The sequence below is a fragment of the Pleurodeles waltl genome, chromosome 3_1 (genome assembly GCF_031143425.1).
Source record: "Pleurodeles waltl isolate 20211129_DDA chromosome 3_1, aPleWal1.hap1.20221129, whole genome shotgun sequence".
In the NCBI taxonomy this organism is placed as follows: Eukaryota; Metazoa; Chordata; class Amphibia; order Caudata; family Salamandridae; genus Pleurodeles; species Pleurodeles waltl.
Genome location: NC_090440.1, coordinates 675,208,588 through 675,224,922, shown reverse-complemented (window position 1 = coordinate 675,224,922; position 16,335 = coordinate 675,208,588). Strand labels below are relative to the sequence as shown.

The 16,335-nt window shown below is 44.0% G+C and overlaps 1 protein-coding gene across 2 annotated transcripts in view; it reads left to right on the top strand.

Moving 5' to 3' along the window:
- TMEM138 (transmembrane protein 138) overlaps positions 1-10,376 on the top strand; it is a 44,365-nt gene extending 33,989 nt beyond the window's left edge. The window contains exon 5 of one of the 2 annotated variants that reach the window (XM_069223272.1): positions 8,925-10,376. In XM_069223272.1, the coding sequence (XP_069079373.1) occupies positions 8,925-9,037 (113 nt within the window). In that variant the 3' untranslated portion in view covers positions 9,038-10,376. The remainder of the gene's footprint in view (positions 1-8,924) is intronic. The other variant, XM_069223273.1, reaches the window with a different exon arrangement.
- Positions 10,377-16,335: the final 5,959 nt, after the last annotated feature.

Sequence of the window (16,335 nt, the reverse complement as noted above, 5' to 3'; positions counted from 1 at the left end):
TGTAGGACGACCGTGGCTCCTGCACCGCCCTTCACAAGTTGTAAAGAGGGGAGGGGTGTACAATGAAGGTCTTGCAGTCACGGATATCCTCATGCACTATTGGGCCTTGCAACTTGTGGTTGTAAACTAAGGGGCTTTGCAGACCGAAATGAACTGGCAATAACCATGGATAAAGAGGCGTAAGGGCCCAGGGACTATCTCGTGTTACCCTACAGACGTAGGTTGGAGGACACGCTGCCCATACAGACTAAGAGTTTTTGAGCTGTGGGTAGAGACAGCTAAATTCCAGGGTTGGGTTGGAAGGCTGACTGAGTGGGTCCCCTGTGAGATAGCGACCTACTAAGAAATGTTGGTAAACTGCAGGGTATTTCCAAGAAGGGGATAGAAGGCATAGAATATTTAGGAGAGTTATGGAAATGGGCCATGTTAGAGACCTTGGATGCCCTCCAGAGGGAATACAAAACTGGCAGATTCAGAGCAGTAGAGGCACATACAGGTGGTGTATGCCCTTGAGGCCCACCTAGCTGGGGACACGCAAATAGCTTAAGCAGCGCCACTGGAAAATCAACTCCTCCTAGACCTTCTGCCTGAGAAAAGAATCTCCCTTACCTACAAAAAGATAATGAGTAGCACTCCGGTAACTTTGCAAACTCTAAAGGACAAATGGATAGCAGACTTGGGAGAATTAGATAATGATGAATTGGGGGAGGCTCTACGGAGCCCATACGTTATCGCAATACAAACAGGGTGATTTAGCTCCACATATTGTGCAGGTCCTATTATTCCAGAACACTTCTCTACAGGATTAGAAGGGAGTGCTCCAATCATTGTCTGAGAGGCTGCTGTCAGGAGGGCACTTCCATACATGTACTCTGGACCTGCCCAGTCATTCTGAACTACTGGGAGGGAGTGACATGAGTAATGGCGCTGGCTATGGGCTTCGAGGTCCTGATGGATGCCATATGGCTTCTGCTAAATATAGAGGGCAAACTGGTGTGGCCTAGATATTCAAAACTGTGATTAGTGGTGGAAGCTGGGATAGCCAAACAAAATGTGGCACGGGCATGGGGCACCCCCCAGGGTCACTGACTGGGAATCAGACGAGGACTGGTGTTACCAGGTGGAGAAAGTAGTGTACCAAAGCAGGGGATGCCTGCAGAAGTTGGAGAGGGTTTGAAGTGGCTGGCAAGCCTATCAGGGAATACTATGATACCACCACACTTCTCACATGTAGGGGAGACTGTACTGTTATTTGGTGTTGCAACTGAAAAAACGAATAAAAAGTGTTTTAAAAAAAAAAAGTTTAAAGATTGTAAAAATGTTTTAATACTCATTGAATTTCACATAGTTTAATGAATTTTGTACGAAAGAACTACAACAGAAACAAGAGGTAATCACCCACATTATCAACACCTGAATTTTGTGAATAAAATGGCAGCCATGAATTAGCTCTGGGGAAAAAAGTGGTTTGAGGGATGAAAGAGGCCAACACATATGCAATTCAAAATAAAGCCACCCTGCAGCAGAGGAGAATACTCCTCTACGCATGGAGCATTCAAACCTCCATAACAACCCAACCACCCCTTCCCCAACTCCATGTGCTACCTCAGCAATCTCATCCACAGTGCTGAGTCCAGAGGAGAATACAAGATGCTGCAGCAGGCCCCACCAGTTTTCCCCTGGGAGAATACATTTCTTCCCAAGTTGTTCGACTCCCAATATCCCCAGAAAGCCAACTTCAGAAGAAAACCTTCCATCAATTCTTAATGAGAGCCCTTTCTGTTCCAGAGTCTCAGTTCACGTCAGGGAACATCAGAAGTTTCAAGGTTTTCAGTCTTCTGATTTCACCTTTTTCCTTTGTCCCACTGTTTTTAACTCTGGTTAAGGGTTAAGCTGAATACCTTCACTATTCTCAATTTTCTGTATCCCCAACAATTCAGCAGATGCGTTCTGGAGCTCAGACTAAAGAGACTCTTCAGGAACCTCTCCCACAACCCACAAAACCCTGATGGGAGTGCATCTCCTCAAATTATACAGACCTTCAAGTGTGCTTTCTAGAGTGACCAGGACACCTACCTCCTTGGCCTCGAATGATTTCAGCTTTTCCTGATGCACATCCAGATCCCACACAAGGCCCTCCATGGCTGCATCTTTTTGACCACACAAGATTGGGGCCACAATTAGGTGAGGCTTCGACCGAGATCAATCTGTCCATCTATACTCTGAGTGAATCCATCACTTGAGTGCCTGCAGACAATGCTACAAATCCAAGGGAGTAAGAATCAGACACTTTTGAATGTCCCTCTGTGAGTGACGATCTCAGACCAGGAGGCCTGCCCAGACCTGTTGCCTGTATGGACCTTGCCAGTAGGAGGCTCAGGGTGCAGTGGTCTACTGGGGATCCTGCTATGGACTGGTGCAAGGGTCTCACTTCATCTGCCCCCTGCCTTCTAGCCTGGATCCCCATCACCTACTGTGAGATTATCGCCCTTCCTTCAAGATTACATGCAGCCACTAAAATGAGGCAAGGTAAGCCATGGTGAGGTGCACCTGATTGTTTGGGGGGGCGAAAGCAGGATGCCTCCCCCCCACACCCAACAAAACCCCACCCAACGCTCATCAGGTGGGTGTGAAAACTGGACTCCATCCTGCCCACGGTCTACCTACCCTGTTGCCTGTACGGTAGCTGATAGTTCGTGCAGCTGGATCTTTTGGCCAGGGTCATGCACTTTTGGTCTTGATGGCTGGAGATCAGACACCATGGGTGTGGACAGACACTGTGAGAGTGCCACATACTGGGAGAGTGGTACAAGGCTGGGATCTGCGTGCCAGCGTCGCTGTGGGGCACTGCAGCCCACTGCACATCAGTGGTACAATTCAGGATTAGATCATGGTGCAGGGGCCTAGTTTTCCTCTACTTTGTGCCCCTCCGGTCCACTGTAGAGACTGGTACATTCCTTGAGGAGATGCCTGCACTGTGAGGTGAGGCAGGCCATATTCATTGACGCAGGGCTCCTTTGGGGCTCCGGATTACTTGCCACCCACTTGCATCGGTGTGTGGTCTGGAGTGCGTCAATTTGTCTAAGACACTGCTTGCTTTGCCGACCCTCCTGGGAGTCTGTTGGAGGCCAGCGAGGAGCACTGGACTATTTAGAAGTGAGTGCACAATTCAGGCCGTGGGGTAGAAGAGATGTTGTCAAGTCCGAGGGCGGAAGGAACCGCTGGTTCTTACAGGAGGACAGAGCACCCAGATCTGGTCAGATTTGACAAACAGTGAAGTGATACACTTTTTTGTGACTAGACAGATTTCACTTGGGGGTGGTGATAGGTGGGTCACTCCCTCCTCCTCACAGGGGAAAATTGACAGTTTCACTGCGCTGAAGAATGATGCATCTGGGTCCCAGGCGGGAAGGAACGGTGCAGACCCACAAAGACGAGGGAGACCTGGTATGATCATCAGAGATCCTACAGGCCATTTGGCATTCCCACGCAGAGGTTTCCTAGTTGTGCCAGGAGCTACGAAATGTGGTGGATCATGTAACGGAGGTAGAGACCTGCCCCTCCTCAGCAGGGGATGCTCTGCACACCCTTAAAGCAGACTTCATGAAACTCCGATCTGTCACTCTGCAGCTTGAGAGGCGGGCAGAAGATGCGGAGGACAATTCCAGGGAAAACAATTTACATCTGGTGGGTGTTCCTGAAGATGTTGAAGGATCAGACCCTGAGTCCTTTATCTCTGCATGGTTTAAATCCTCGGTTCCGAACCAAGAATTACCGTAATTTTTCTTCGAAAGGGCACACCGGTCTCTTGCCAGAAGGCTGCCTCCTTGGGTACCTCCATCCCCTGTTATACCTGGACTGCTTTACTACTTGGACAAGGATGCTATCTTGAAGGTGGCCCATAGCCAATAGACCGTAATGCTAGACTTTGCTTGAATAATGCTCTTCCCAGACTATACAGCTCAAGAACAACAGCAGAGATAGATCTTTGTGGCAGTTAATGTAGCAGCAAGTAAAGCTTAAAGCTAGGCAGATTAAATATATTCTCCTCTGTCCAGCAAGACTCAAAGCAATATACCAAGAGAGTCACCTCTGTGGAGAAGAGGACCCCAGTGGGTGATGGAGGGGGTTCTTACCCTGCTCATGATGGATCATCCACAGAGGACCAGGCACAGAGGACCACAGAGGAGCAGGCGCTATGGCAGAAGGGCCAAGTTGGTGTTTGGTAGGCCGGACATAGACAGTGATAGGAAAGTGTCCGCTTCGGACCAGGTTGACCCACATTCAGGCCCCTTGCATCAGTGGGGTAGAGGGTCTAGAGTCTGGTGGGTCTCCATTGGTGCACTGACAGTGGCTATGGAGTTGCCCTACTGATGGATTTACAAGTTACCATTTGTTTGGTGAGGGATGGGGAGGGTTAAATGGAGTCTAGGATCTACAAGTTCACAGTTGCTGCCTGGCTCACAGGTTCTCATCTCATCACCGATCCTGTTCCTGTTTAGAAAGAATATGTTATTAGTTCAAGAAGTTATGATCAAGGGCGACAAATGCTTCCGTTCTTGAACTGTAGGGTGCGGGGAGGTAACAAAGGGATGTTTCTTGAGTCTCCAACTTGGGGTGATACAAGTTGGAACTTTTCCTACACTGCTGGGTCAAGGACTTCCCATCTCTCAACCGAACAGATCTTCCCTCCATGACACGTTGTAATGTAGATAGGCCCTACTGTATAATTACTGAGAATATTAACAGACTTAACAATAAGTTCTAGCGAACAGCGGTTCTTAACCATGCCAACAAATAGTGGAACTGGACATACGTCTGCTTCACGAAACCCAACTATTAGGCAATAAATCCTTCTTCTTAGCGAGATATAGATTCACTTGAGTTTACCATATGGGCTACATACACGGTACTAGGGGAGTGGACATAATGCTTCAAAAGTCCTTCTCTCTGGTTGTCTTCCATGCATACCGACCCACTTAGCTGCTTTGTGGCCATCATGGAGTCCCTTGAAGAGTGGTCCTTGTTGATCATTGGTGCATACATTCCTCTGGTGCTGATTGAGACCTTGTTGACCAGGCTGGCTGCACAGCTGATGCAGTTACCAGTGGGAGTGATGGTGTTGAGTAGTGACTTTAATGCTGTAATGAACCCAACATTAGAGTATCTTAGTGAGAGTCTGACAAGCTGTACAACCACCCCTTGCAACATGGGTGAAGTACCTGGGTATGTGCTATGTCTAGAAGAAACGTCAACCCAACAAGAGACTGCACACCTTGTTCTCACACTCACATTCATCCTTTTGACACTTAGACTACTTTTTAATGTCTGCAGTTGACCTAGTAGAGTTCTGAGAGGTTGGTGCAATTCCACGTGGTCTTTCGAACCATTCACCAGTGATGCTGCCGTTATACGGTGACCCACTAAAAGAGGGGTGGCATCGTAATACATGGTGGCTTAACAATTTAACAATCAACATATTTCAGAAGAGCTTAGAGAGGAAGCAGCTGCCTATTTTTGAAATTCACACTGACTCAGTGGATTCCACATGCACGGTATAGGAGACTTTAAGGTGGGAAGCACATGGCTCATAGAAGCTCTAATAATGGGGGTAAGAAAAAAGCTAAGCAAAGAAGCAGACCTTTTGGAGGCCAAAATCTATAAACTTGAATCAGGGTTCCTTTACGCGGGACCCTCCTGTTGGAGGCTGCGGAGGAAGACCTACGACACCTCAGACTGAAAGCTGCAAGAATGTCGTAGCTCGCCACTTGGCATATGATCTACAAGTTGGGAGATAAAGTGTGTTGGCTGATGTATATGCTGGCTGCACAGCGCTTGGAACTCTGCATAATCCCACAGATGCGCTTCAGTAGTGGTGGTCTGTCCATAGACGCAGCCTCCATTATAAAGGCGTTTTCAAAGTATTACTTTCACTTATATCCCACATAGGCCTTTCCACCGAAAGAGCAATCTGAGCCCATAGCACCCAATCTCCTAGTGAATACATTGTCGATGCTTGAAAGGAAGGAGCTAGACAAAACACTGTCCCTGCAGACGGTACAAGCAGCTGTATCTTCGATATACAATGGTAAGATTCCAGGTCCAAATGGTTTTTCGGCCTAATTTTATAATCCATACACCTCTCTGCTGGCCCAGCACCTCTTGCTGCTCTTTGAAGAAATACTACAGCAAAGCCATATGACCTTAGGGTAACCATGAGAGTGGTTATTCCCAAACCAGGGAAGACGCCACAGATAGACTTGATTAATACAGAGGCAAAGATCCTGGCTAGAATACTAGCCACACAGCTGGCTCTGGTTATGTGATCACTCATCCATTCAAACCAAAATGGCATAAAACTAGGTTGCGGCACCATGCACTGCATTCGCTGCCTGCAGGTGCCATGGCCAGGGTGGTGGAAGTGCATGGGGGAGAACCCTGGTAGTAGTCTATTTTTGAAAAGACATTTTTTTCTTGTTCTTGACCCTGAATAGAATGAACTTTGATCCCTACTTCTTAAATTTGGTTCAGACCCTATATCGCAATACATGGGTGCGGCCCCTACAATGGTGGTCTGGGAGTGTCTGAGATCCGTCTGTACTACTGGACATCACAACTAGTGGTGATTAATGATTGCATATGGGGATCACCTAGACCCGGTTTCCACGTCGGAGCGAGATCTTCTCCGAAAATGGAACCTAGAAGCAATACTATATAGGTACACTGTTCCCAGGGCTCTGCCGGAACTGACCAGTGGCCCTCTGACCGGTCATAGTGCCCTGAAGCATATCAAATGGCACAAGATGATCACTAGGGAGACACCTCAGTGGCAGGGTACATAGCTTGCACGTTTCGATCCTCAGTGGGTTTGGGGCCTGGGACTTGATAAGCATATCAGTTGTGCGGGGGAGGTATGGACAGAGGGTGGCCTCAAATCATTTGAACAAATGATGGATGAACACAAATTGCATAATTGCCAATTCTTTCGCTATTTAGAGCTCCAACAAACTTTCTCTCACCATGGTAACCAGTTGGGAGAGATCGCCGACTTCCCACTGGAGCCCAAGGTTGTAATGAAACCATTAATCAAAAAGGGCATCTTCCGCATTTACAGATCCCTGGTAGTGAACTCCCCAGATTCTTATGTACTCCCCAGATTCTTATGTACTCCTGTAAAACAGATGACGGGGAAAGTAGGCCCATTAGAAGACGAGGAATATCTGGAAGTCAAAATGGCAGCTAGATGCTCGGCCGTATGAGCCATACTCGGGCTGATTCAATGCAAGAGTTTTCACAGGATAGGTAGATGGCAATCAAGCTGCCCAAGATTCAGGGCATAAAGTGAAAACCTTTTTCATATGATCTGGGACTGCCCCCCGAAATCAAGCATTACTCGGCCAAGATAAATAATGAACATGCCAGGTGTTTGACTTCACTCAGACATTGTGCCCCAGAAGTGCCATCCTAGGTTTTGAAGGGGAGGACCCAATTTCACTGGCACACAATGTTTGGTGACCACTGGCCACTGGCATGATGATGACAAAGTGAGGCATTGTAAGACATTGGATTATCACTTTACTCCCTACTATGGTCGAGTGGACTTGTGGCATGGACCTATGCGACATGGGCTGAAAAACAGTGTAGCAAGCCTGCGTCTGCCCACATAAAAAACACTAAATTTGGGGTGACTGTTGGGATCACAATAGTTGTGCACAGTATGATAGGAAGGAGGGGAGGTGCGTGGAGTCAACATGCTATTGATATATGCGAGAGTATGGGTCATGGAAAAGCAGTGTTTTCTTGTTATATTTTAAAATGCAATAAAAAGATTGAGACCTGCCTTCGGCCCCACTGAAATTGGTCACATAGTCGCCTTATGAGCCAGTGCACTCTTTCAATTCACTCCTCAGCCTTTTTGCAGGCAACCTTCAGGCTGCTACTATCTTCATGCTGTACCCACTTGCCAAACCCTTGGCAAGTCTGCAGTAGTCGCCAGAGCCGTTGCCCCGTCTCTCACTTCGGACTTGGTCGGATTGGAGGAGGCCTACTTCCATTTAACTGTGTTGTTGTGCCTTCACAGGCCTCAGCAAGGGTGAGACATCAGTTCTAGCAGGGTCTGTGATGCAGACAGCTGATGCAATCAGGAGGCAGCTTATTTGTGTTAAAAATGTTAAACCTTTAAGTGTAATTATCTGCCGCAGTTTTCTTGAATGAATCACTTTTGAATGTTTATCGTTGGTTTGGTTGCTTGTGGTTTATCTTTGCTGATCCACAAGTTGATCAGACCCCTTTATAAGTTTCTTTATGCATAAATATGTCACTCTGTAACTAGTGGTCGATGCTTGGAATACTGTATAATCTTAAATGCAAATGTCTGACTCGTTTAACGTAGGTAAGATGATCTTCTAGAGACACAAACCTTTAAGATTAATTTTTCTGGGAGATTAGATTTATTTTAATTTCGTTCTAACCACTTAATGTTAAGAAAGAGGCACATCTTTTATTTGAGTGCTGTGGAATCCATTAGCAGATGGGACTTGATGCAAATATTTGAATACATGAACGTGACCACACTGGAAAATTAGGCTTGCAGTTAAGTGCAGTAGTGTCTAGCAAAAGCTGTTGAGCTGAATGTGTACATCTCCTACTATTAGAAGGTTTTCTTCTCAGCATTTTGAAAGCGGTCAATTCATATAGTGGGAATAGCTGAGGAGAGTGTTGGACTCACAGGTGACTTTCATACCTTACTTTTTCTTCGCTCTTCTGGCTCATTGTAAAGTAGCTCTGATCAGTTTATTAGGGTCTGCGGGTTGTATTTATGTGGTATTTGTGTAGCATGACCGTAGCCAAAGGATAGCTGAGTGATGTACAACGTGTTGCACTGTAAGTTTAATACATTCACTGCCATATCCATTTTCTTGTAGGGGCTGTTCTGTATTATTACTTCTATAAGAGGACAGCAGTGTGCCTTGGGGATCCACGCTTTTATGAAGATTCACTTTGGCTGCGGAAGGAATTTGCCCACATGCGTAGCTGACCACCCAAGATGGTACAGAGTCAAGGGGACTTCACAAGGAGACACTGGGTTTATATTGGCCATGACTGCAAGCCTTACATGAAGTAAAATGTATCTGCTTCGCTAGTAGAGGAGGAAAAATCCCTACACTTCTGAGGAGGGAGTATTAGGTGCTCCTGGGAGAGGAGGATGCATGGAGGACCCTGGGGGAGAGCCTACCTGTTTCAAATCCCCTCTAGACATTACATGACTTTCTTATTTGTACATTGAACTTGCCTTAGGTTAGTGAGCAGATTCAGGTTTACAGCTATTAGTGTGTGCATCAGAGATTCCTTCTGATCATGTTTTGTGGATCTGTTACCAGAGCCTGAACTAATGTCATAATATGACAACCCAATTTTGTCCTTGTGCACTTGGGAGTGAGCCCCTGTTCCATCAAACCGTCCAACAGAACCACAAGCTATCCAGTACATAGAGGTTAAAGGATACAAATGTCTGTTATATTAAAGTTAGAGTGGTGTAGCATGAGTGTGTCAGATGTCACACCGTCAGGTGTCTGTGATGTAGTGCATGCTTTTATCCTAGTGATGCAATACATGGCCCCGTCTTCGGATACATTGTGTGCCTATCTTGATGAATGTTTTTTTTTTTTTTACAGTTTTCTTTGTTTCTGATAAAAAAAATTGTGCGTTTTGGTTTGATGAAATGTATGTACTTGTCGGAATGAAGTGCTTGTGGCCGTTCAGTGCACCAGAATGAGGAATCTGCCCTGTCTTCCAAACATACGTGTAGTTAATCTTTTCCTTGTTGTGCATAGGTGTGTTTTGCCAAATCCGCTGTATAGTTGGGGCTGGTGTTTGAGCTTGACGGTGGAGGTGTGTGAGCATGTGGGTACATAAATCTGTTACTTCGCAAGTGTCCAGGAATCGGTCCTCTCTGTTTCTCCAGTTATTTTCCTAAGAGGTCACTTCCAGGATTGTCACCAGCAGGGATTTGGGGTGGGGTGGGATAATATCTTTGGACTGATTTTTGACTGTGTTTTTTTATGTACAATCATTATTTAAATGAATACAACTGTTTTGCAGAAAGTGTGTCATGTTTCTTGGCTTTCGTACTTAATCTCAAAAGAGCTCAGACCTTCACAACATCTGCACTAATGCATATTATGCAAGTATACTAGCCTGTAGTCGGAGAATAAGAACACTGAAGCACATTTTCATTTTTAGCATTTTATAGCAAGGAACCAGAAAGGATTTTATTTTTGTGATCTTTAATATCTGTACTTTTGTAATAGTCAGCAACATTTGAAATGTTAGACAAGCAAAACAATTTAAAATAAAACATGAATATTTTTGTTGCATGCTTTACTATTTTTTTAGGTGATAATACCCATAAGCCAAACCGGCATTGGCAGCAACAACATAGAATCCCTCTTGGAGCTCTCGCTGCTGGTACCGCCTACCACTGATATCAATATTAGAGTTGTCCATTTATAGATCAGTGCAGGCTTGTATGTGTCAGTTTTCTTTTCTGTGTGGTAGTATTGAATTGAAATTTCATTTGCATAGCACTTACTGATGATAGCCCTGCTGATGTGTGTAAGTGCTGTGCAGTGAGGAGCGTTACGTCGGAACCTAAAATTAGTAGTTGGTCCATTGGTTATCAGAATTAGATTTGTGCTCTCGAGGAAACTATTTCATGTGTTTATGCCATTACCTCTCTGATACATTGACGAGTTAGGTATGATCATTCACGGGGGCTATGTGAAAAGCAAATAGATGTTGGAATGAATAGAAATGTTGTTTGCTTGCAGGAATATGGTTTAAAGAAAGAGAGAAATTAAGGCAGATAGGCATGTGTCTTAGATGAGTCTTAACTGAGAAGGGATGCAGAAGGAGAAGGACATTCAAAAAAGTAGAGGAGGGAAAAATAGAAAGTTTGTCAAGGACAGTTTTTCGTGAAAGGCTTCAGGAATATAGTTGGTTGGGATAGCATGCAATCTGGGGATGTATATCTGAAGAAAGAAACGACAAAGCTTCTGCTGTGAGTCCCAGCTAATTTTAAATTTTACTCTAATGGAATGTGACTTATTAGTGACACTTACAAAGAGGTGGCAGGTGCTTTCCTTGTCGCAAAAAGCAACCCCAGCACTTTATGGGGGATCCCTTTACGTGCGACCATCCAAGCAGTGAGACATGTAAGCACATTACAGTACATGGTCTGTGTCATATTGTTACTCTGAAAAAAATATTGCTGTTTCTGGAATTTCACCTTTTTCAGGAAGTTTGCTTCCGAGGATCAGACTCTTAGAATTGTCATCCGTAGAGCACTGCTTTTTCATGACCTGTGAGAAAATATTTTTTATCAAAAATGTGAACATCAGAGGAACAAATATGCAAACACAATACCTGGACCCCAGTACCGCCACTACTCGCTCACTTTCCCTTTGAATAATGAGGAGGTTGATCAATGTTCTGCTTTGTTTGCTCCTTTAAGTCTCTCATGAAGCACAACCCTATGGCCACATCACAATTGTTTGATACACTGTAAGTTTGTTTGATACACTGTAAGTATACAAAAACTGAGCAAAATAGAACGTGTCCATGAGCATACTTCACATCTTAAATGAAGAGTTATACACAGGGAAGTATTGTTTAAGCCTGAAAAGCCATCCTAAGGTCTATATAAAGTTGAGGTGGCACTAGGAATACATTCAGATGAGGTCAAGCTTCTTAGTACAGAAGGCCTTCACAAGAGTTTGGTCATTACAAAGTCCTGCACACAGCCTTTGGGGGTAAGTGTGGCCTGGTAAGGGGTGTTGACTAAGCTTGGGCTGTTGTGGGAGGGTATTGATTTATACATAAGCCAGTTCTTCCTAATACAAGTCCTGGTGGTGCTGCCATCTTTTAAAACTAAACAAGTACCTATGTGTGACCTCTGAAGTAAGCAAGTGATACATCAACTAATGAGGGCCCATCTCTTGATACTGATGTTTGCTTGGCTGAAAGGATAGGGGTGCTAGAGGTGCCGGATTTGGGCAAAAGTGAATGACCTAGTGAAGAAGTGGGGCGTGCATGATGTGATGTATCCTATACTAAATAACAGGGGCTGCAAACCATAGATCGGTTAGTGACACCAAAGTGGAGTTTGTAACTGATTTTCAAGAGGGAAGCTGGCCGAGCAGGACAGGATCCACTTTGGGAATTGTCTTAGGTTGTCTCTGGGAAGAGGGGGGCAGCAGGCTTCCACCAGTGGTTTTCCCAAATGGGGAAGATTTTGTTTTGATATCACCACCTGTCCCTTCAAGAGACACTGGCTGCTTTTCAAAAATAAAGTTTCCAATTTGGAAATGCGTCCCTGTATATGCAAGCAATCAAAGCTTGATCGGTATTTCTGTGGTGCTTAAATAGTATTCCTTAGGCGGGTCATTTTGCCACCCCTTGCCTTGCGAATGGACTATTTTTGATTTGACCTACCGGTACATAGGTCGCCTTACAAATTGGACACCTGGTTTGCAGTTTGGCATTTGTACATCTGCCTCTGGTTCCGTAAATTCAAAATCGTGGTTCAAAGCAATTTTGTTCCCTAAAATAATGATTTTATTCATTACTTGATATTCCTTTGTATCTGAGAGATGTTCTGAAACTCTGAAACAAAAGTTCACAACTCTAAATTGGCTTTTGGAGGGAACCAATAGGTCAAGCATTGACTGAATATTAAGGAAAAGATTACAAGAATGGATAAGTATGACGCAAGTGTAAAAAACATCATTAAACTATTGTTTTGCTCATTGGCACGAAATTTGAGGACACACTACATGCAAGTGGGCAAAGGAGTAAAAAATGTTCCCTCCTTACAAGAGAATGCAACTTGACTTTTAATTATAGCATGAGCCTGAGGTCACCAAAATAACAGCAACCACTATTTGAACAAACATGCCAAACTAATTTTGCACTGAAGAAAAATGGGAGAAACGCTTCTTTTCCGCTGTTGCCTGTCATTGCAAGAATAGGAGAGTTCATCATTTCTAAGTGGCACTGGAAAGATATAACTTGGTAGCATACAGAATAAACAGTAAGTAAAATATAATAAGGGAATAGTACAATACAAGTGCAGAATACAAGAATGAATTAACCATCCCAGTAATGAGTACTTTCAGTGAACAGGTTCTTGCTAGCTGTAAGAAGAGGTTAAATTGGGCTGTGCATGAAGGCAACTCCACCAGCACTTCTCTCCACACACCAGGATTTTTCGAGTTGCTGTCACCCCAATTGTTCTGGTCGCTTTAAGAAAAAGTTAATGGAATCCTAATTTGCACTCAAATGACTCAACTACCTTGATGTGTATCTTTGCTTTTTGAACACTGCAACTTACTTGCTACTAATGCACTTCTTTAGGTTTTATAATACAGTAATGTGCCGTCTTGTGACTGCTTCAGAATGCCTTTTGACACTGCCAGCATGCAGAAATGTCACATGGAGCAGAGTCAGTGTTGTGCACCATATGCACTTGCGGGGAAGTGGTCCTCTGTCGCTGGTGGGCCTTGAATGTGCCTCCTGAAATTCCTGAATGGTGAGGTTCTTTATGTAGATGTGCTCTGCGTACATGCTGTTTTTCTCTGGTACTTCAGTAATTAATGTTAAATCAAACCAAGAGAGAACAGGCACCAACTTTGACACTCCTCAGTGACGCACTTGCTTCGCCTTTAGGGTATCCCCAACATTAATCTTAAGCACTGGGTAGTCCCACCCGTATGCAAGAGCCAAGAGAACTTTTCACAAGAGAATGTTTTCGACTTTTTATTAGAAAAGTCAATTGGCTCATTAAAGCATAATTTAACAGCCTACTTAAATGATATATTGGCCAAATTGCATTTATGTTCTTTAAAAAAAGACAATTTAAAGTCTAAACAAATGTGCCAGTTAAAAACGTGGCAAGAAAACAAATCATCTTGAAACAAATATAAATGGAACAACTGGGGCAATGTAGTTAAGTAGACTGCGGGGCAATGTAGTGAAGTAGGCTGCCGCCCAGCAAGACTGGAAAAATTACATTGCTGCCATAAAAAATCTTCATGCTCCAGTATCCTATATTGTTCTGTGAGTGGCATTTGCTTAAGTTGCCATTTCTCTCTGCCTGTGGAAGTATCCTGGAGCACAGAATATGATCTTTATTTTCACTTGGAAGTCCCAAACTGACAGAGATCTAAGATGACGGCCAGAGCTCAGCTGGATGATAAGTTGCTACTTATAGCTGGGTTTGTGAGGCTGCCTCTTCCCAGCCCTGCCCACCACAGCGATTGTGTAGGTTCAGTGTCAATCCTTCTTCAGTAAGGCCAGAGGCTGAAAACAGAGAAGGGACACTGGAAGCTGTATGCTGAGGCCTTGGCTGGCACTTAGGTTGTGCTCCTACCCCTGTGTTTGGTTGCCTGTTGGTGCTCTCACCAGCTGTGGGAGTTTGAGCCAGTATGCTGAATGATTGCTCAAAGGCATGCGCAAACTGACCTGAAAACACCTTGCAACACTGTTTCTGAAAGACACTAGCTGGAACCATCAAGCTTCTCCTATCTTTACTCTGCCAGGCTTACCTTAAAGCAAGGAGTGATAAGTACTATTGCTGTTAAGGTTGTTTCAGATCTTTGACAAACTGAATGAGAATAAACAAGGCATGCTTGTTACAGTATAACCAACAAGTATCATAATTTGTGCTGTTGGATTTGAAGGTATGCACTTCTCCTTAAAACCGGAAAACCTTAAAGAGAAAGCAAATAACGCCCTAATAATTGGGGTTTAAATATTTTATCTAGAAAACGAAAGAAAACTGAAAGCTTCCATGCCCAGTTGGATTTAAATAATTTTTCAAGGGATCAGCAGTTACCAATTCCTCCCTAATAAGCATGGCAGAGGAAATGACTTGGGATCAAGGTCAAGCTAGAGCAGGGGTCTTCAAAGTGGGGGAGGGCCCTAGATGGGCCTCAAATGATAACAAAGGGGGGCACCAGGCTCTAGTCCTAAGAAGCATTATACAGAAAACAGTGCTTTGTTTTAAGCAGAAACTTGCTATTGCATTTTAAAAAAAAGTAACAGTATTTAAAGATTGCCATCTTAATAACATAATTGTGAAACATTCTGAGGGGGGTGTGATTTTTATTTTTCAACTGGGGGGCCGACTTAAAAAAGTTTGAAAACCACTGAGCTAGAGGGTCTGTATTTTGATTACAGTACCTAAAAGAGAGGCTAGCCTTTCCCAGGATGCACAGACCGATGGTTGTGGTACAAGGGTCAGCCAGGTGCATTTGAGTCGGGCGTGGAGTAGCAGTAGTGATTGCATTTCAACAGAGGGACTATGTAGAGAGCATTGAGTTACCAATGGGTCAGATAAACGGAGACATAATATATTTAAAACCTGGTTACCAGTGCATAGTCTCAATTCAAAGTTCTAAAGTGGTGAAGGGGAAAATAATCTCTGTGCTTGCACTAGAATCAGGATCACATCTAATGGCCGACTGAACTAGGGAACCAATAATCCGAAATCTCGAACCATGATCAGATGCAAGAGAGTCATGTGTTTCTATATAAATTCTTTGGGGTGTCTCTGCATATTCTGTCTCAATCCTTTCCTTTTGCCTATCATACTGGAGGAGGGTCATCATTCTTTTTACCAAAAGGGAGTCAGGTGTTCAATGATGTTGTAGAACACCCATCAAATTTATCTGTTTGAACACTAATATAAATTACAGTAATCTTTGCATTCTGGCCTCAATATCAGGTGGCTCTGTGTTCTGCCTAGTCATCAAATCATTTGTAGGCTATGCATTCTGATTGTGTTTTCAATCGGATTATTACATATGAATACTCAGTTGCCACTCATCCTCAACTGGGTCTAAAAGACTATCATTTTAAAAAGGAAAAGCAAGCAAGATCAGCAGTCAGCACCAGAAAGTTGTGTTATGGTATTTACAGAACCTGCAGTGAAAACCCTATTTAAGTATTTTTTTTACATTAGGTAGAAGAAGTTCGGTCACTCAAGATTTGCACATTGTCAGTCTGGAAAGTTTAAAAAGAACTAATTTCCAGATCAGAGGCATTCCAGAAGTGGCAGAAAATTCAGAAAAACCACATCTGGTGGACAAGTGGATGGAAGCAGCATGGTGAAATCAAACATTTAATAATTCTCAAAACGTTTGCGAGACTGGATTATGGGTAATGATGAAAAAAAATGGTCCACAGAATTTATCTATAGCAAGAGCTCACAGGGTCCCATTTCATCCAGCTAAAGAAGGCTCCCACCAAAGACTATGATTGTGTAGTTTTGGTATT